We start from the raw sequence: 20,935 nt of genomic DNA on the forward strand, positions 1-20,935 counted from the left end.
GCTGCATTGGGTCTTCGTTGCTGCGTGCGGGCTTTCTCTAGTTGCGGCAAGCGGGGGCTACTCTTTGTTGTGGTGCGCAGGCTTCTCATTGCTGTGTCTCCTCTTGTTGCGGGGCATGGGCTCTAAGCGTGTGGGCTTCAGGAGTTGAGGCGCGAGGGCCATGCCTTGATTCTTGCTACTATTTCTACCTGGAAAGCTGCCCACCTACCATTCCCCATGCTCAATCCTACAGCCCTTACCACTTTTCCTATTAAAATCCTGCTTGTCCTTCAAGCCTCATCTCAAATGCTACACCATCCATGTTGTTATTCTTGACCTTCCCTAAAGGGAAAGAAGCTGTCCCTCTAGAACTTCATTTATAGTTCTCCTTGGGCCTTGGCCTTCATCTCAACATCATGCTATCTTAGGTCATTGGCATAGCTTATAACAGAGTGTAAATTATCCAGCAGGTAGGACAGAAACTCCTCTCACTCTATTCTAGGTAGCACAGTGTAGTAGAACACACTTAATATCTGCAAACTGTACTGGCTATTTAAAGAAGGGAAAGGTCTATGTGAAGTAATGGGGAAAAGAAATGAGAAGTCTTTATACCCTTTTAAGGAAAGTGTTAATGCACCAATTGCAATTCCCTGAATTTCCTAATGTAAATGCATTTCAAAACATATGATCATTGCTAATGTTGCAGACTCTTTTTAGAGGCCTAATTTAGTGTGATTTGCTTCTCATTGCCCAGGTCTTCCTAAAAACTCATGCTAACAAAACAAGGGGAAAATATGTATTAAAATGATCAAAATAGACAAAATAAAAGCCAGCCGAAATAATGATACTAGCTAACACATAACAAAGGATCATTCTAGGCCAAGCACAGTGCTGAGCATTTCATAGACATGATCTCATTTCATCCTTTCAACAACCCCATAAGGCAGAGTATCTCAATTATCCTGAGGGGACTGAGGCCTAGAGGGATTATGTAACTTTTCAAGGTAGAGTTGCAGGGCAATAGAGCTGAAATTCACCTCCTGCTCATATGGCTCTGTAAATACATGTGCATTTCTTTTCATGAAACTTTATGTAACTCATCTTTTGCATCCTTAATAAAATCTCCTTTTGATGGGAATTTGGGATTAGCAGAGGCAAACTATTATATACAGGATGGATAAACAACAAAATCCTACTGTATAGCACAGGAAACTACATTCAATATCCTGTGACAAACCGTAATGGAAAAGAATATGAAAAAGAATGTATATATAAAACTAAGTCACTTTGCTGTACAGAAGAAATTAACACAACATTGTAAATCAACTATACTTCTATAAAATTAAAATCTCCTTTTGTATATACACCCTGATATTATCCTTATTTTATAGAAGCATGGAAAGCTACATTGGATATGAATAACACTCCTATTGTTTGTGAATTGTCAATTTTGTACACTCTATATTTGGGAGTCAGTGGTATCTTAGAAAACAATTTCTATTGCATATCTATCTTTTGATTCATCTGTTAATCAATTTGAGGAATTCATTTGTGGTTGTCTATAGATATCTCTTCTGGAACACAGAGGTGTAAACTCCGTGGGTTACTGGTAATCAATAATGGAAGATGATGATATTGACATTCTTTTATTAAAACAAACTATACTTTCTCCAGTAGGAAGATTATTTGATTGTGTATTCTTCTACTAAATCAATTCTACTGCGTCATATTTGTCACCCTAGATTTGGTGACACCAGGAACACTTTTAGGCTAACATTAATCATGCCATGAATTCTTAGGCCCTATGGAATTAGGATTTATGCACGTGTAAGGTATTCCATGTCATAATTTAGGATGTTTTTATTTTGTTTTCCTCTGGCTTGCAGAGGCCAACATAAGGCTACCCAAATGTATAGCCTCTCTCTGTGTTGCTGAGGTCAAACTTAATTGTTAGGTCACTTTGATACAGAATGGAGTGATGCAGCACTTTCCAACTGCTCAATTCATCTTCTCTGGAAATCCTTTCACCTCTAAACATGTTAAAGTCTCCCTCTCCCTAAAAACATAAAAAATGCTTTCTCAGCACCGTACTCCTCCCTATTCCTCTTTTTTTCTTTCCTTCTCACACTGGCCACACGTCTTGAGAGAACAGCCTTTGCCCTGTTTCCTCTCTGCTCTTTTATTGCTCAGTCACTGTTCTGTGGCGCCCACCTTCAACTAAACCACAAAAGTCAACAAAACCACCATCTTCCCACCTCCATCTCACTGCCCCATCCAAGGAAGACTTTTTACTTCTTATTGTAATGGCCCTCTAGGCTGTATCTGACATTGATGCTTGGCTCTTTCTAGTTTATTTCATGAGTTCCTCTTACTCTAGCACCACCCACCCCCCTTTTAAATAAAATTTCAGCTTTATTGCGGTATAACTGACAACTAAAATGTTAAGATATTTAAAGTGTGCGTCGTGGTGACTTGTTATACGTATACATTGTGAAAGGATTTTTCCCATCCTCTAGCCTTTTTTTCTTAAATTCTGGTGTTCTCCCAGCTTCCCACCTGTTTTCACTGCTCTTTTTACACACGGTCCTTGGGCTGAGTTTACCCACTCTCATAGTTTCACCCACCACATTATGTGATACTCTCATATCTACCTGAAACTTCCCCAGAGCTACTGACTTAAATACCCAAGTGTCTCAAGGACCTCTCCACTCTGACTAACATACATTCTCAAACTCCATTTGTCCCAAATTAAACTTAGAGCTTTCCCACCTAAATCTGTCCTCTTCACGTAGTCTCTTCCTTTGTTTAATGATTACCCAGCCACTGAAGCCAAGAATCTGAGAAATCATCTTAGGCTCCTTCTTAATGTGAAACCACTCATCTCTTAAGTATTCCTTCCATTCCTTCCACTCTATCCGTACTTATTACACATTACCTATGTCAAGCCCCCAGCATCTTCTTCCTGGACTATTTTAACAGTGGTTTCCCAACTCTCCTGACTCTGGTTTTGTTACCTCATACCCATTCTCTGAACACTACCACTGTTCCTTTGATAACATGAATCTGACCATGTCACTCCCCTGCTTAAAATTCTTCAATGAGTCCCCCATTCATGCATTCAAGATGAAAGGGCCAGCGGTTTAAGGTTCTTTGCCACGCGTCCTTTTCCAGTTTTGCCAGTTTCAACTCTGAGGTCCCGTTTTTTAGGCAAGTCGTCCCCTCAACCCTTCCTCACTTCCAGGATGTCCCAGCTCTGCACTCCCCTTGCGGCCACTGCACACTCATAGCATAGAATTCTCTCATTACGGTATACTGAGGTAATCCTTCTAAGTTTCTAAGGCGGGAATGTGGCTTATTTCCATTTTAGATCTCCAGGGCCTGGAAATGTACATAATGAGCACTCAATAAATACTTGTTGAATGACAGAACTGAGCTCACTTGTACTGGGTTGCCAACATGGAAAGCAGTAACAAAACAGCTTTAAAATATAAATCTTGACGTTGACTCTTTCTTTCACAATTGCTTTTGAAAAGTTTGTATGAACATTTGCGTTTTATTAGCGAAGAAAAAAAAAAACACTCACGTGCCTCCCCGTCGGGGAATCGAACCCCGGTCTCCCGCGTGACAGGCGGGGATACTCACCACTATACTAACGAGGAACTGCACGAACGGTGGTTTTCTGGGAGGCTTCTTATCCCTTCTTACCCCGCCCCTCCCTTGCCATTTGCAACCACCAATAGGCCTGACATTCTTCTACTGCTATTGCAACTTCCATCGAAGTTGAATGGAACTCAAATAGAAGCGTTCAGTTTGATCTCCCCGTCGCACTTAATTCCATCGGCTTACTCTTCCTCTAACTTCTACTCCCTTCCTTTTCCTCCTCCTCCTCTTCCTCCCCCTTCGGGAGCGGTATCAACCCACCTCTACACCCCTCAACACACACACTCCCAGAGAGCAAAGCGCACGCCTTGTCGCGCTGCACCACGGGACTTGTAGTTCCATCCATGCCGTACCGCACTCTCCTCCGACTTTAAGGAACTTCCTTTCCCGGCGAGCGCCGCGAACTCCTCCTCCTCCTCTGCTTTACCTCCCTCCCGCCTTCTCTCGCTCTCAGTCGAGTAGTCAGTCTGGCAGCTGAGTGTTGGGGTGCCGATCGCGTGCAGCGCAGCCATGCCCGAGGTAGTGGATACGTGCTCCTTGGCCTCCCCGACGTCCGTCTGCCGGACCAAGCACCTGCACCTGCGCTGCAGCGTCGACTTTACTCGCCGGGTACTGACCGGGACCGCCGCACTCACCGTCCAGTCCCAGGAGGACAATCTGCGCAGCCTGGTACGGTGGGACAGGCTCCCAGTGCCCGCCTCTCCCCGGCCACCTGCCTCTCGTCTCTCACCCCGCTTCGGCCCCTTCCCGGCCCCACACCCCCGCCTGCTTTGCGCATCCCTCGGTGCTCCTCTGCAGCCCGCAACCCGTGTTCTGCACCTCCTCTTCAGCCCACACTCATTTCTCAGCGCCCCCTTATTCAGCCCCCACGCACCCCATATCGATCCCTCCCAACCCAACCTGAGTCTCTGCAGTCCTTCCTCACCCACTACGTATACCTGCCTTCTCCTCCACCCCTTCCCCCAAAGCCTCCTTCCCAGTCCCTGGACACATCCCAGGGCCCATTCCACGCCCCGCTTCTCACCCAGCGCTCAAGTTTCATTTTAGCACAAATCCCTCTTCCCCCGCTAATCCTAGTTCCCAGCGCTAATGCCCCCTGTGGTCTCCCCATATCCTCGGCCTGCAGCCCAGAACTCCCTCCTCAGGCCCCAGAATTCTTCCAGTCCCCAGTGCACCTTCCTCAGTCCACAGTCTCAGCTAAGTCTCGGGCCCTGTGTCCTGCCGATTCTCAGTCCCACCTTTCCCTCCCAGGCCCCTTTATTTCAACCCGCAGGTCTGCCGGATACGACCGATCACCGTCTCCCTGCCAGTTCTCAACCGCCCTAGAGAATTCCCAGCCCTGCTTTGATACTTGCAGTCACTACTTTCTAACTCCAGATGCACCTCTCTCTGGGTTCATGGTCCTTCCTACCTTTGATTCTTATCACTCTTCTCTTCTAATAATTTAAACTCTTCAAGCTTCCTAAGGATGTCTCAATACAATTTATTAATAGTTGGTTCCCAGAAGCAAATAATATTGCGCTTCTTAGAAAATGACTTCTACAAGCTCTCTAGCCACCTGAATGACGAAAAACTTGTTTAGATTTGTGGAATGTTATTAAATTATTTTATCTGTACAACATAACCTGTTTTCAGTGTTCTTACTCAAATTGTCTGATAGTATTTGGATTGTACCTTTCACCTGAAGAATTTCATAGATAAGCATTTTAGAAATAAGAGGAACAAGAAAAGGCCAGTCACAATGTATTTTGCATAGAGTAGTGTGGCAATAGCTACCAAAGCCCAGCAATAAGCAATCAGATAAGGTATGTTGTAGACTTGATGGAGGGAAATGAATAGGGTCCGTTAATTGGGCATAATAAGTTTAGATAAGAGTTGGTGGTTTTCATGATTTATTCCTGCTTGAGTAATAGGCCTGTATTTTGAGTTCATTAATATGAACTAATATAGCATGTAACTTTCTTACTTTGTGATTTAGCAATTTGCTAGACTAATTATGATTTGAAAAATAGGTCGACTCCTCTATGTATTGATTTGCAGTCACCACAAGTACTATAAGGAAAATAATTAAAGCATTATAAGCAAGATGATAACTATTCAGCATTATAAGCAAGATGATAAGCAAGATGATAACTATTTCCCTATAGGCTGTACTTTGGTCTGCTTGAAGTGCCAGGCTATCATTTATTGCAGACATCTTTGCCCAGGCAGGATCAGCTGAACTGAAGTCCTGTTTCAATGCAATCTCTCTTTTTATTAAAAGAAGGTGAACTTTGATAGTTTATCACTGCTTAATATGACCTTGCACTCTCACTTATTTATAAAAATAAAACCTTTACGTCTGTTCCATGAGTAAGCAAGAGTCAGGGCGCTTACATTTTGAAAAGAATGTCCCTTCAATGTCCCAGTCTAAAAACCTACCTGTTTTTGCATTCCCCAAATCTCAAGAGAAGATTTTTAAATTACTAATTCCAACTTGTCAACTATCCAGTTTCCTTTGTTTTTCTTTCTTATTACTATTATTGATCAATTGCTTAATAACATTTATCAGTGAAATTTGAAGGGAAATTTCTTAAGTAATTTGGGAGTTATAGCTGAGGTGAGGACTTGAGATATAGAGGTTAAACATTGCATTTTCTATTTTCTCTTGGTCCAGGACTTGCTCCATGCATTACTTGGCATGTGCTGTTTCTCCGGCACTGTGTTAAACCCTGGGAATGCAAGCCTAAGTAACTTTTTTCTTTTTAAGAACCCTCAGTCTAATGGAGAAATAAATCATTATAATGTGGTACAGGGGCCAACTGTTATAACAAACACAGAGGATATGAAAATGGTTTCACAAAAAATAGGTATAGTAGTCTTCTGATTCAGAACAGATTTGAGAAGTTTAGGAAATACAGAAAATAGAATGTGTTCCACTGGGAAATGACCCAAATAATTCACCCTTGTGGTTATGAGTAGTATAAACGTAAGTAGTTTATATACATAAGATACTCCAATCAAGTTTTTACAACAAATCAGATATTCAGAAATAGGTGCCAAAATATAACAAAGGAGCAACTTATTCTTAAGCTATAAAATCTAATATTTCTGAATATGCAAATGCAGGAAGATATATCATTCTAATTTAGAGTAAGGGCAACAGTTGAGGGACCCCCAAAAAAGAGAGTACCCCAAAAGAAATAATTGCCCATTGGGAGGGAAACAGATGATACTCATAACAAATTTGGCTGCTCTTAAAAAAAAAAGAAAAAGAAAGGGAAAGAATAATACAACCAGGATGGACATTTCTTCCCAACCAAAAATTGTTGACTCTAGAGAGAGAAGAATAAAACTGTTAAAATTTCCTGAGCTTATCACCACAGTTGACTGATACAAAAGAAAGGTGACTGGAAAGTGGCTGTTTCTTGGCAGTCTAACTCCTCATGCTATTCCAGGCCAGATTTCAAGGGAAAGATGCCAGAGGTAGGAAGGTTAGTGAGCGGTTCTAATAGTCCAGGGCCTGACCTAGGGTGGTGGTAGAAGAAAAGAACAAGTATGAGGACAGTGTAAAAGAAAAACTTGTTAACTGGCTGTGCGAGATTGGGAAGTGGGATCAGTTGTGGATTAGTTGAATGTTTCAAACCTTAGGTAAGTTGAGGAGTTCCATCAACGAAATAGAGAAATCAGCAGAGAGCAAACTTAGGGGACACAGTGGTGGCTTTGTTTTTAGAATTTCTAGAAGCCTATTGAACGTGAGATGACATTTCCCATGGAAATGTCAAGCAGGCAGTTAGAGATATCTGCTGAAGTCCTGGGCAGGGGATGAAGCTATGAAATAGACGGGTAGTCATCTGCACAGAGGTTCTAGGTGAAGATGTGGGCATGAGTGAGAACTAGGGAATGAAGAATACGGTAAGAAAACCAAAAGGCCAAGGCTAGCACATAGGGACGTATCCATATTTAGGAGTTAGAAAGGAGGGGGAGGAAAAAAGCATTAGACAAGGAGGAGAACCATTGATGCGTAAAGTCAAAGCAGCCAAGGAGAGGGCTTCAAACAGATGCTGCGGTCCGTTAGGGCTGTGAGCTGCAGAGGTCAGGGTTACTGAACAGAAAAGACCTGCTGTTCAGGAGGACTGCCCTTTCTGTGGCAGAGGAGCTAGAAGCCAGATTGAAGAGGGGGAAGGGAGGAGAGATTGATGAGGAATTGGAAATAGCAGCCATAGATTGCCCCTGAAGATTAAGAAAGGAAGGAGAAAAATAGAATAATTATTGAGTGAAGTTTTAAAAAGAATATGGAAGGCTGGTTTAGGTTGCTTGGCGTAGGAAGATTGAAGATTCTAGAAAAGTAGTTGAGAGATAATGAAAGGGTATGGTTTCTAGGGCTCAGATAGAGGATTATTGGGATGGAAAATCCTCAGACACTTGCTGACCCTCCCTTCCTGCCCAGAGCAGTTGTCTTTAATCGGCCATAGCAAGTAGATAGGCTCTCCCACTCCTCTATTGGGTCATTTGGTTACAGTTGCCATACCATGTTGGGCTTTTTCTAGATACACAACAGCAGTGAGGTACAGTCTACTTATTTGCCTAACAGGTGCCAAGGTTTGTTTTAATTTGGGGATATATGAAAGTAGTACAGAGCAGTAGGACTATATGAATTCTAGGTAGAAATATATGGTAAGATATATTGAGGAGTCATGATGAAAGAAACAAGTTATAGATGGATTTTTTTCCTAGTAGAGAAGTTAAGTTTTAGGAGACAGAAGCAAAGGCATTTTAATTTAGATCTGACTTTTACTTAAAGCTGGAAATTTGTGTGACTGTCCCAGAATTACCTAACAATATATATGCAAATCTTAGAGCCCCCCCTCCAAATTTAGGGAAGTTTAAAGTCCCATGAATTGGGACCTATGCTAACTTTCAACTCCTTTAATTCCTGTCTTTCACTATCTTACTCACCCTAAGCAACTAGTTCTACTCTGTAGTCATTGTAGTCAGCCCATATGCTATATTAGTTTTCTCTGGTGCCTAAAACTATATTCTTATCATATAAAAATATTAATTTAATTCTAGATTCTGGATACAAAGGACCTTACAATAGAAAAAGTGGTCATCAATGGACAAGAAGTCAAATATGCTCTTGGAGAAAGACAAAGTTACAAAGGATCACCAATGGAAATCTCCCTTCCTATCGCTCTGTGCAGGTACGAATGTCCTCATCTTTCTCTAGCTAAATAAGGGGGATATATATTTTTATTTAGATTTTTTGTATTTCCTATTTTTAGTTTGTGTGTATGTAGTAACTGATACACTACTCCTACCAATCTGCTGTTCCGATTGATGCTTATAGTGAAAATTATATGTTCTTAAGATAGTAAAGAAATTCATTGTATAAGATACTCCAGAATAGGACTTTTGATAACTGTTAACTTCTTTACTCATCATTTTAGTAATACCTAGAGTGATGGTGGGAGCATGCCACTTAAGGAGGCATTTCAGAATCACCTGGGAAGCTTTACAAGCTGCACATTTTTTACCTTCTCCCAGAGGCCAGCCACTTTTATTAATGGAATAACAACAGTGGCAAACATAGAACCATTTCTATGTACTTAAAAAGTGCTGGAGGGCTTCCCTGGTGGCGCAGTGGTTGAGAGTCCGCCTGCCGATGCAGGGGACACGGGTTCATGCCCCGGTCCGGGAAGATCCCACATGCCGCGGAGCGGCTGGGCCCGTGAGCCCTGGCCGCTGAGCCTGGGCGTCCGGAGCCTGTGCTCCGCAATGGGAGAGGCCACAACAGTGAGAGGCCCGCGTACCGCAAAAAAAAAAAAAAAAGTGCTGGAGAGGTATTCTTTCATCTAATCCTTATAGTAACCCTTTGTGGTATGATCTGCATTTTATAGACGAGGAAAGGGAACCTCAGAGAGAGAAGGTAACTTATTAAGAAAATGGTAGCCAGAACTGTCATATTGGGAGTATACCCCACTCCTAGATATACTGGGGAGGGAAAAAAGGGTGGAAAACCATTGGCCTAGAACAAGGTCAATCTACCTCACCTTTCAGTGGTCAGTGTTTTCACGCATTCTCTTCCCATTTAAGAAAAAGAAAGGAAACTCTCACACATAATTTGTGAGATCTATCATTAACCATATTGTACAGATGAAGCAACTACCGCATAGGGAGGTCAAATAATTTGTCCAAATTCACAGCACCAGTTAGTGGTAGATTCAAGCACAGGCACAGCCACTGGTCTCCAGGGCTCTTGCTGTTTCCTCGTTAACAGTGCTGCTCAATCTATCTGGGGTGAAGGACCGGTTTTTGTTAGCTCCAGTCCGCCACAGGCTGATACTTTTGTGAAATGCAATAAAAATGAATTTCTAGGAAGAAGAGATTACATACAAACACATACATTTTACTATAGGTTCAACAGACATAAGAATTTATTCTCAAGTTCTTGACTTGTCCAGTAACAGTTTGCAGACTAGCACTGCCCTACGTTATGCTCTGGCACCCACCACGGTGGTAGTTGAAGTTCCAAAATTATTTCTTCTACCTTCCCACCACTATAAAAGATTACACGATATCACAGAAAAAAAGTTGGGGTATTCAACTAATATTAATTCCTGTTACATCTTCATAAGCAGTTACCATGTAGAGAAAAGAACCCACAGGCTGGCATTCAAGTTGGAACATGTGAGGCAAACATTCCTAAAACTTACTCTCAATCAGTGATGAGACCTCGTAAAATATTATTTATATTATTTGTGTTATTTATGTATTATGAATTCAAATTTTAGTTCGATTGAATTGTACTCTACTAATGTATTTGTTCCTTTTATACAGAAATCAAGAAATTGTTATAGAAATTTCTTTTGAGACATCTCCAAAATCTTCTGCTCTTCAGTGGCTCACTCCTGAACAAACTTCTGGGAAGGAACACCCCTATCTCTTTAGTCAGTGCCAGGTAAAAAGGACTTGGAATGATTTATTATCCCCAGCTTATGCAGTTGAATGAAGCAAAGTAGACAGTGGTCTTATGGATACATGGGTCTTACCTAAGATAGTACTTTATTTTATCTTATATTATTAAAACTACATATATTTTCATTTATACCTATCATTATTGACACATTCATATATTACTTTTAAAAAGAAACTTCCTTCAAATTTGAAAACATGTTTACCTAGAGTGGACCATCTAGGTCATATTTATATTCACATCCTCAGCACCTAGCATAGAACTTGGCATAGAGTGAGAACTCAATAAATGGTCATAAAATGAAAGGAAAACATTGTTAAACAAAGTAGGTACCAGTTATGAAAATTGCTAATAATAAAGAAGGGGAAAGGGAAAGATCAGATTTCCCATTCCTCTCCAGACACCATTGCCCAGAGGTAACCACTGAGTTGGCGTGTAGCCTTTCCAGATTTTTCTTATACATTTACAAGTGTACATATTATGTAAATATATTGAATATACCTCTAAAATGATGATTTAGACTACATCTGTTTTCTGTTTAACATCTAAGAATAAAGAACCACATAATTAGAGACAATCTGTCACAAGGATAATAAGTATCAAACTTTCTTCTGAAAAAAAAGACTAATTCTTTTAGTAATCAAATAGTTTACAATTAAAGGAACTCGCTTCATTAAACATTGACTATATTTCCAAGCACTGTGTAAGGTACTTCACCTATTTAATCCTTTTAATATTCCTCTGTGATAGATACTATGGTAGGCTCACATTTGAAAACAAGTCTATCAAAAAGGAAGCAATGTTGACACCTGTATAGACGTGTTTACTTTCTATTGGCAATTGAAATTTTTTTTTTCCTAAGAAACTCATAGTTCACTAATCTGGAAGAGATATCCTGTTCTAGGCAAGAATGTACCAATTATGTACACTCTGTCTCTTATCTGATTTTTATCAGTAATTCATATGGAATGTCCATTGGCAAGAAATGCAAGATTTGTGAGTCAGAAGAATGTGAATTTTGAACATACTATTTCATTTCTTGTTGGACACAGTTTTTGAAGTAGAGGAAAGAGATTTCAGTTAAATTAAGAAATTACTATAGTTGATAGGAAGCAGGTAGACATGATTTTGTTTGATGAGTTTGCTTACGGCCGTTCTCTATGCATATTTTTCTGGGTTTGGTCTTATCCAGTGAAATACATATAAACCCCACCCCTGGCATTGCCGAGCCACATAACCAGGGACCTTTAAGAAACCCTAAAGGCATGGTCTTGGAAACTTATTTTGGGAGAGAGAACCAGGTGGTCCTTCTAGTTCTACTTAATCCATCTAGAGGTCATCTGGGATTTCCTATCTATGGAGAATCTATTGGATTTGAAGTGAAAAGGGCTGGAGTTTGAGGATAGAAGGAAGTTTGCAGAGGCGTGAAGTAGGTCTGGGATTTATAACAACTTCAGAGAGAGATGTTAGTATCAGTGTTCCTTTAAGCTCAGTAGACCATCTCAGTGAGGCTGGGATTCCTTTGCTCACCAGCAATAGATGCAGACTTATCTGTAAACAGGCCAGGGTATAAAATCATAGGTACTCTGGTCATTCTTAATGGAACTGATCTTTATGACAGATTGATACGGAAGCAAAGAAACACTCTACATATTATGTGAATGAATATGTCTAGATGGTATTGAAAGAGACTTTTCTTTCTCCTTCCTTGTCTTCCTAGTGTTTACTTTTCAAAGTTTGCTGCAAGATCAAAATGTCAAGACTCTAACCACATTTCCCAAGCAGTGTTCCTTAGAACACTGGCGCCCCATTAGACGTTAATAATTAACCAGAGGAAAATGGGTTTTGTGTTGAAATAAAGTATGAGAATTCGAACAGGTTTCTTTATTATCGGTCTTTTCAGAGCCTTCAGGAGGCTAATGTTCCTAGTGACTCTCCCAGGCATGCAATATGCCATGGTTCTCAAATTTACTTCACCAAAGAGCCCTTTTTTGTCAGGGTTCCTAACAGCTTCTCACTGGGCACTACTGTTACTCAGGAATCACTGCTTAACATTGCTTCATGCATCAGCTGAAATGTGAAGGTTGACCATTACATTAAAAGGGAAAACCAGATTTTTTTAATCCACAGATCTACTTTTGCTACTTTAAAAGAGCTGAAGAAATGTGAGACATTTTGAGCTTTAAAAGGAATATGTCTAAGAACAATGCTGCAATTGTAATGATTTCTTAATGACTTGATTTATGAGACAGGGAAATAGCTGTTTCTTTTTTTTCCTCCCTCTCCCAGGCAATCCATTGTAGAGCAGTTCTTCCTTGCCAGGACACTCCTTCTGTGAAATTAACCTACAGTGCTGAGGTAAACATCACTGAAATTATTCACTGAATTAAATGATCCATACAATTATTTTAATAGGGATTACATTAAATCTGTGGATTTCTTTGGGTAGTATGGACATTTTAACAATATTAATTCTTCCAATCCATGAACACGGGATATCTTTCCAAAATGATCCATATAAGTAAATGTGGTATAAATGATAAGTAGAGATAAGAATTGAATTTTTTTTTTTTTTTTTTTTTTTTTTTGCGGTATGCGGGCCTCTCACTGTTGTGGCCTCTCCTGTTGCGGAGCACAGGCTCCGGACGCGCAGGCTCAGCGGCCATGGCTCACGGGCCCAGCTGCTCTGCGGCATGTGGGATCTTCCCGGACTGGGGCACGAACCCGTGTCCCCTGCATCGGCAGGCAGGCTCTCAACCACTGCGCCACCAGGGAAGCCCAGAATTGAATTTTTATAGCTAGAAATACTTTACTTAATTAAATTCTACCTGAAATATATTAGAAAAAGGCTATGGATCCCATTATGAATCTCTGTTTTAAAGGCAGTTTCAAACATAAGTATAAAAAAAAGGGGTGTCAGGGACTTCCCTGGCGGTCCAATGGTTAGGACTCCACAGCCGGGGGTGCAGGTTTGATCCCTGGTCGGGGAACTGAGATCCCACATGCTGTATGACGCAGCCAAAAAATGAAATGAAATAAAATAAATCATTCTGATTTTAAAAGGAATTCAGAATTCAGGACCTGAAAACAAGAATTTGGGAGCAACTCTTTTTAACTTAAAAAAATTGACATTTGTAGGATTAAAGTTTCTATAAATGTACTTTACAGCCATGTAACTATCTATCTAGGTATCCTAATGGGCATATATTGCAGACTTATCTGTATACATTTCCAACTTATTCTTGTTGTAGGTACTGCTAATCCTTTTAGGAAAAGGTAGACTATAATTAATAAATAAATACTATCCCAGAGGCTAGACTTACTTAGACCAGGCAAATAGAATTGAGGACCAACCTATATTTATGGGGCCTTATTGATTCCCACATCGTTCCACAACCAAACCACCCCTAGCATAGTGCTGCAGAAAACTTTACTTGGAGGCCAAGAATCCCTGGACTCCGGTGCTTTGTGACCACCTAGAGTGGTGGGATAGGGAGGGTGGGAGGGAGACGCAAGAGGGAGGGGATATGAGGATATATGTGTACGTATAGCTGATTCACTTTGTTATAAAGCAGAAACTAACACACCATTGTAAAGCAATTATACGCCAATAAAGATGTTAAAAAAAAAATTTTTTTTTAAAGAATCCCTGGGGCTTCCCTGGTGGCGCAGTGGTTGAGAATCTGCCTGCTGATGCAGGGGACACGGGTTCGAGCCCTGGTCTGGGAGGATCCCACATGCCGCGGAGCAACTAAGCCCGTGAGCCACAACTATTGAGCCTGCGCGTCTGGAGCCTGTGCTCTGCAACAAGAGAGGCGGCGATAGTGAGAGGCCCACGCGCCGCAATGAAGAGTGGCCCACACTTGCCACAACTAGAGAAAGCCCTCGCACAGAAACGAAGACCCAACACAGCAAAAATAAATAAATTAATTAATAAACTCCTACCCCCAACATCTAAAAAAAAATCAATCAATCAATCAATAAAAATAAAAAGAATCCCTGGACTCTTCTCCACCACTTAATAACTGCATGACCTTGGGCAAGTCTTATGCCTCACAACCTCAGTTGTCTCATCTGTATAACCTACCACTGCCTAAATGAAGGGAGGAAGCAGAACCAAGGTATTTCCTGAATAGTTTTTAGCTCTAGGATCTATGGTTGTTGCAGCACTGATTCTGGAGGTCCTGATTCTGTGCCTGCCTCAGTAATAGCTTTGAGGACTGGGCCATGCAGGAAGAGCATGAACACCTAGCATTGTTGGAATGGATGTTTGCTAGATCATTAATACTCAGGTGATGGTCCTTTATTCTGGCATTCATTAGAAGTAAGACTTGGAGAATCACGGAGATAGGGTACACACTTAAGTGACCATACAGTTTGCCCCGTAAGGACCTTTTCCATACAAACTTCCAGAGAAAACTATTTCACATTTCTCAGCAATAAGTTTAAAAGTTTCTCACACTCATGACCCTTAAAACGTAGAATTTGTAACTCCAAGTTTATGCTTTAAATATTTAATTTTTCAGAACTGTATTCTCTGATCTAAAGTGAGTATAGCATCCTTTTGAATCTCTTCTGAGGGTGTGGAAGGGAGCAGGGCGGGTGGCTGCCATCGCCAGGCATGGTGCTGAGCTCTTCATTTATATTATTTATTCCTTGCAACAATCCTATGAAGTATTACCCTCGTTTGATGGGGGAAACTGAGGCTCAGGGAAGTTATTTGCCCAAGTGCATGAAGTTAGTAAGTGCAGAGCTGGGATTTTAACCTAGTTTCTACCAAATGCTCTTAATATGGGTGGATGAATGGATAGGTAGATATGTCACCATCATTTTTTTTTTTTTTTTTTTTTTTTTTTTTTTTTTTTGCGGTATGTGGGCCTCTCACTGTTGTGGCCTCTCCCATTGCGGAGCACAGGCTCCGGACGCACAGGCCCAGCGGCCATGGCTCACGGGCCCAGCCGCTCCGCGGCATGTGAGATCTTCCCAGACCGGGGCACGAACCCGTTTCCCCTGCATCGGCAGGCGGACTCTCAACCACTGCGCCACCAGGGAAGCCCCACCATCATTTTTAAAGAAGCCAGTTTTACATATTGCCAATTCTGTTTATAGAAGTGATACAGAGCAACGTATTGGGTTCATAGTCTATTGTATCGACAGTCAAAAAGCGGGGCGAAAGGTTATTTTACATAGAACTTTTCATTTGTATCTTTATTTATATCTTTTCCTTCTCAATTAGGTGTCTGTCCCTAAAGAACTGGTGGCACTTATGAGTGCCATTCGTGATGGAGAAGCACCTGACCCAGAAGACACGAGCAGGAAGATATACAGATTCAGCCAAAAAGTAAGATCTTAGGGTCTAGATTTTGTGTTTTAGTTGGTGGTGAACTACAAATAGCTTTTACCCACCCAGAGAGCAAAATGGCTTTTGAAATATTTCAGAATTTAGAAAGCAGCTCCTGCTTTTTGTTTTCTTCATTTCTTTTTCTTTTGTGCTTTTAAAATATTTGGTTCTGCTAGCAGTGTTGTACTGAAGTAGGAGGGTGCTGGATAGGCATGGCAGGGGGCGTGCCTGATCTCATTTCCCTACATCCCAGTCAGTAGCAGGTTTCCTGTTTCTAAGTTACACTTTGACCTGCCCTGGTACCAGAGCTCGGGCGTGTGGTGGTGTAGTGTTTACAGATGGAAGAGATGTCTTAGACCAGAAAGCACTCTGTTACAGTCCTTTTAAGTTAAAATTCCTAAGTAGCTGGTAGTTTGACTTGTATCTTTGACCTTTAATGAATTGTGTGTCTGTGTGTGTGTGTGTTTACTGATGCTTTTTTAAAAATATATATATACATATATATATATGTATATATATATATATTTTTTTTTTGCTTTATGCGGGCCTCTTGGTGCTGTGGCCTCTCCCGTTGCGGAGCACAGGCTCCGGACGCGCAGGCTCAGTGGCCATGGCTCACGGGCCCAGCCGCTCCGCGGCACGCGGGATCCTCCCGGACCGGGGCACGAACCCACGTCCCCCGCATCGGCAGGCGGACTCTCAACCACTGCGCCACCAGGGAAGCCCTAAATATATTTTTATTGGAGTGTAATTGCTTTACTATGTTGTGTTAGTTTCTACTGTACAACAAAGTAAATCAGCTATATGTATACATATATCCCCATATCGCCTTCCTCTTGAGCGTTCCTCACACCCTCCCTATTCCACCCCTCTAGGTGGTCAAAAGCACCGAGCTGATCTCCCTGTGTGATGCGGCTGCTTCCCACTAGCTATTTTACATTTGGTAGTGTTGATATGTCACTGCTACTCTCTCACTTTGTCCCAGCTTACCCTTCCCCCTCCCTGTGTCCTCAAGTCCATTCTCTAGTAGGTCTGCGTCTTTATTCCCATCTTGCCCCTAGGTTCTTCAGGACCTTTTTTTTTTTTTAGATTCCATATACACGTGTTAGCATACGATATTTGTTTTTCTCTTTCTGACTTACTTCACTCTGTATGACAGACTCTAGGTCCATCCACCTCACTACAAATAACTTAATTTTGTTCCTTTTTATGGCTGAGTAACAGTCCATTGTATATATGTGCCACATCTTATTTATCCATTCATCTGCTGATGGACACTTAGGTTGGTTCCATGTCCTGGCTATTGTAAACAGAGCTGCAATGAACACTGTGGACATGACTCATTTTGAATTATGGTTTTCTCAGGGTATATGCTCAGTAGTGGGATTGCTGGGTCATATGGTAGTTCTATTTTTAGTTTTTTAAGGAACCTCCATACTGTTCTCCACAGTGGCTGTATCAATTTCCATTCCCACCAACAGTGCAAGAGGGTTCCCTTTTCTCCACATCCTCTCCAGCATTTATCATTTGTAGATTTTTTGATGATGGCCATTCTGACCAGTGTGAGGTGATACCTCATTGTAGTTTTGATTTGCATTTTTCTAATAATTAGTGATGTTGAGCATCTTTTCATGTGACTTTTGGCCATTTGTATGCCTTCTTTGGAGAAAAGTCTATTTAGGTCTTCTGCCCATTTTTGGATTGGGTTGTTTTTTTGATACTGAGCTGCATGAGCTGCTTGTAAATTTTGGAGATTAATCCTTTGTCAGTTGCTTCATTTGCAAATATTTTCTCCCATTCTGAGGGTTGTCTTTTCGTCTTGTTTATGGTTTCCTTTGCTGTGCAAAAGCTTTTAAGTTTCATTAGGTCCCATTTGTTTATTTTTTATTTTATTTCCATTACACTAGGAGGTGGGTCAAGAAGGATCTTGCTGTGATTTATGTCATAGAATGTTCTGCCTATGACATCTAGGTTGTTTCCATGTCCTGGCTATTGTAAATAGAGCTGCAGTGAACATTGGGGTGCATGACTCTTCTTGAATTATGGTTTTCTTTCGTCCTCCTTAGCAGAACAGGTAACTAAGCCACAGTGGACAATTTTGCCCCTACCCCAGCTTCTGGGATTCCAAAACCTTCAGCATCCTCTTGTTGCTGGATTATTTTATATGTCTCTCAAATATACCAGGAGTGGTTTTAAAACAAAGTTTTTTAATTCAAGAGAAAATGACAAGAAACTTAAAAGCATAGTTGCCTTTTTATACGTTAATTTTTGTGAAATGCTTAAAATGTACCTCATAATACTATGTGCAATCGTGTTTTTCACATTTCAGAATCTTCCCTTGCTAATGGGATAAAAGGGAAATAGACGTTTTGAAATGTTTTTATATCGCAGTTTTGAACTATTTGACCCCCTCAAAAATGAGAACCATTTGAGAAGTACAAGAGGAAAGTAATCCACACTAATGTTTGGAGATTTGAAAGTAAATTTACTTACTTCTGAATATGAATTGTCTTATTCTGTAACATTTTTAAACACTAATTCGAGCATTTGGTGTGTGGTTTTTTTTTGCCGCCTTTAGGTTCCGATCCCCTGCTACTTGATTGCTTTGGTTGTTGGAGCTTTAGAAAGCAGGTGAGCCTTTGAACACATTTTGAAGTTTATGAAAAGATTAAACCTTAGGTGTCTTGAACCTCTGTCAGGATTAATTGGTAGATCATTTTTGTATTTCTCAAGATATCAAGCCAACAGCTCTAGAAACATTCAAATCTAATCATGAAATGTTAAGTAACAAATTAATTTTAAATTTAAAAAATCTTTACCACTCACCCCTTAGACTTTCCAAGTATTATAGAATGAGCATGGTCTTACCTACCTTTATAGATCTGGAATCTAAGTTTGAACAAGTCACTTCTCATAACCTCCATTTCCTCATCCTCGAAATTATAATATCCCCTTTCCTACTTCATTGGGTTGTTATGTGCAACAAATGAGATAAATTATTTTAAAGCACTTGGAAACCTATAAATATTACAGAAATATAAGATATTTCGTTATAATTTTACCAGCAGCTAGAGTGCCCTTCTTTCTTAATTTCTTGTTTGTTCTTATTTCTAAACAACTGAAAATTAAGAATGGCTATAGTAATCACATTCTTTAAATTGCCAGGGATGTGGACACAGTGGACAAATCAGGCAAATATAGATTCCAGTTCCAGCTGTAGCAGTTCACTATCTACATCCTTGGGCAACTCACCTCTCTGAGTTTAACCTTCTTCGCCTAAAAACTAGAAATAATCATGTTTACTTCAAGGGATTTTTGTGAGGATTAACAGACCTAACATATGTAGAGGTCCTGGCCTATAGGAGGCACTCACTAAATGATAATTATAATAATTGTCACAGCAGCTGACAGTTATCAGGTCTCATTAGGTACCAACTCCAAGGCATTATGCCCTTGAATCCTCACAACTCTGTGGAATGGATACAATTACTCTTTCTCATTTTACCAATAAAGAAACTGATGTTCGGTGAGTTTAAATAACTGGCTCAGAGTCACAGAGCTAGGAAATGTCAGAGCTAGGACCCATCCTAGACCATCTGACTTTAGAGCCCATGTGGCATAGAACTCTGCTGTCTGGAGTGGCAGCTACTAACCACATGAGGCTTGAGATGTGCTGGAAGTGTAAAATACACACTGGATTTCTAAAGACTTCATATGAAAAAGAAGAATGCAAAATATTTCATTAATAATCTTTCCTGCTGATTACATGTCAAAATGATACTATTTTGGATATATTGGTTTAAACAAAATATATTATTAAAATTAATTTCATCTGCTTCACTTTGCCTTTTTTTAAAAATGTGGCTACTGGACAATTTATAATTACACACGTGGCTCACATTTGTGGCTCTTATTCATTTATATTGGCTAGCACTGGTTACCATTGCTACTCACTGTGGTCTACAAACCAATAGCTTTGGCATCACCTGGGAGCTGGTTAGAAATGAAAGTCCTTGGGTCCTACCCCAGACCTACTGAATCAAAATTTGTATTTGAACAACCTCCCCAGATAGTTTGTATGCACACTGAAGTTTGAGAGGCCCTGCCCTAGAATCCACTGCCTCTCTGGGCCAGGATATCAAGGCAAAGACTTATTGTTTGGGGTTTGGCATTGCATAACAGTTTTAAGATGAAATTTACATGAAAAAAATATTTTTGAGTTCTAGTCCTCTATAAGTGATATATAGTTCTGTTTGTTTCTTCTTTTTTTTATTGTGGTTAAAAAAACCCCACAAAATGTACTATCTCAACCAGTTTTCAATGTATAGTTCAGCAGTCACTAGTGTTAAGTATATTCATGCTGTAATGAAACAGATCTCCAGAACTTTTTCGTCTTGGAAAACTGAAACTCTGTACCCCTTAAACAACTCCCATTTCCACCTCCCTCCAGTCCCTGGTAACCATTGTTCTATTTTCTGTTTCTCTGAGCTTGACTACTTTATATACCTCGTAAGTGGAATTGTAGAGTACTTGTTCTTCTGTACCTGCCTTATTTCACTTAGCATAATGTCCCTAAGTTTCCTCCATGTTACAGCATGTGACAGGATTTCCGCCTCTCTCTGTTTGTTTCTTCTTATTTAAAAGTGTTCAACCTTTACGTGCATAACAGAGTCTACATCCACCCCCTTCTGGAATAATCTCCTACTGAGCCGTGACTGGGTTTCTATAGTTGTAAGATTGAGGGAAGAAACTAGATCCCTAAAGGTCTTACCAGAGCCAGTAAGCTAACCTTTGGGGGCGCTTCACGTCAAGTTCTCACGTGGCCCAGACTGCACCCCCTTATAGATGTGCAGACTTATTGCCGCATTCACAACAGGAGGTTTGTACCTCAGAGAAGCCGTTTGGCCTCACCTCCTCCTCATAAGCACGTAGTACATCACACTGCTTCTGTAAGGATTTGTGTACAGCAGTTTAAATCGTTCCTAGAACCAGGTGAGTAA

The 20,935-nt window shown here is 40.6% G+C and overlaps 1 protein-coding gene across 1 annotated transcript in view; it reads left to right on the plus strand.

The window, feature by feature from the left end:
• Positions 1 to 4,080: 4,080 nt before the first annotated feature.
• The window catches only part of LTA4H (leukotriene A4 hydrolase), a 30,318-nt gene continuing 13,463 nt past the window's right edge, over positions 4,081 to 20,935 (plus strand). Inside the window, exons 1-6 of the mRNA XM_081249475.1 lie at positions 4,081 to 4,308; positions 8,692 to 8,822; positions 10,459 to 10,579; positions 12,884 to 12,952; positions 15,831 to 15,935; positions 18,514 to 18,566. Coding sequence (XP_081105601.1) covers positions 4,150 to 4,308; positions 8,692 to 8,822; positions 10,459 to 10,579; positions 12,884 to 12,952; positions 15,831 to 15,935; positions 18,514 to 18,566 — 638 coding nt within the window. The 5' untranslated portion in view covers positions 4,081 to 4,149. The remainder of the gene's footprint in view (positions 4,309 to 8,691; positions 8,823 to 10,458; positions 10,580 to 12,883; positions 12,953 to 15,830; positions 15,936 to 18,513; positions 18,567 to 20,935) is intronic.

Source organism: Mesoplodon bidens (genome assembly GCF_964165515.1).
Source record: "Mesoplodon bidens genome assembly, chromosome: 11".
NCBI classification, from domain to species: Eukaryota; Metazoa; Chordata; class Mammalia; order Artiodactyla; family Ziphiidae; genus Mesoplodon; species Mesoplodon bidens.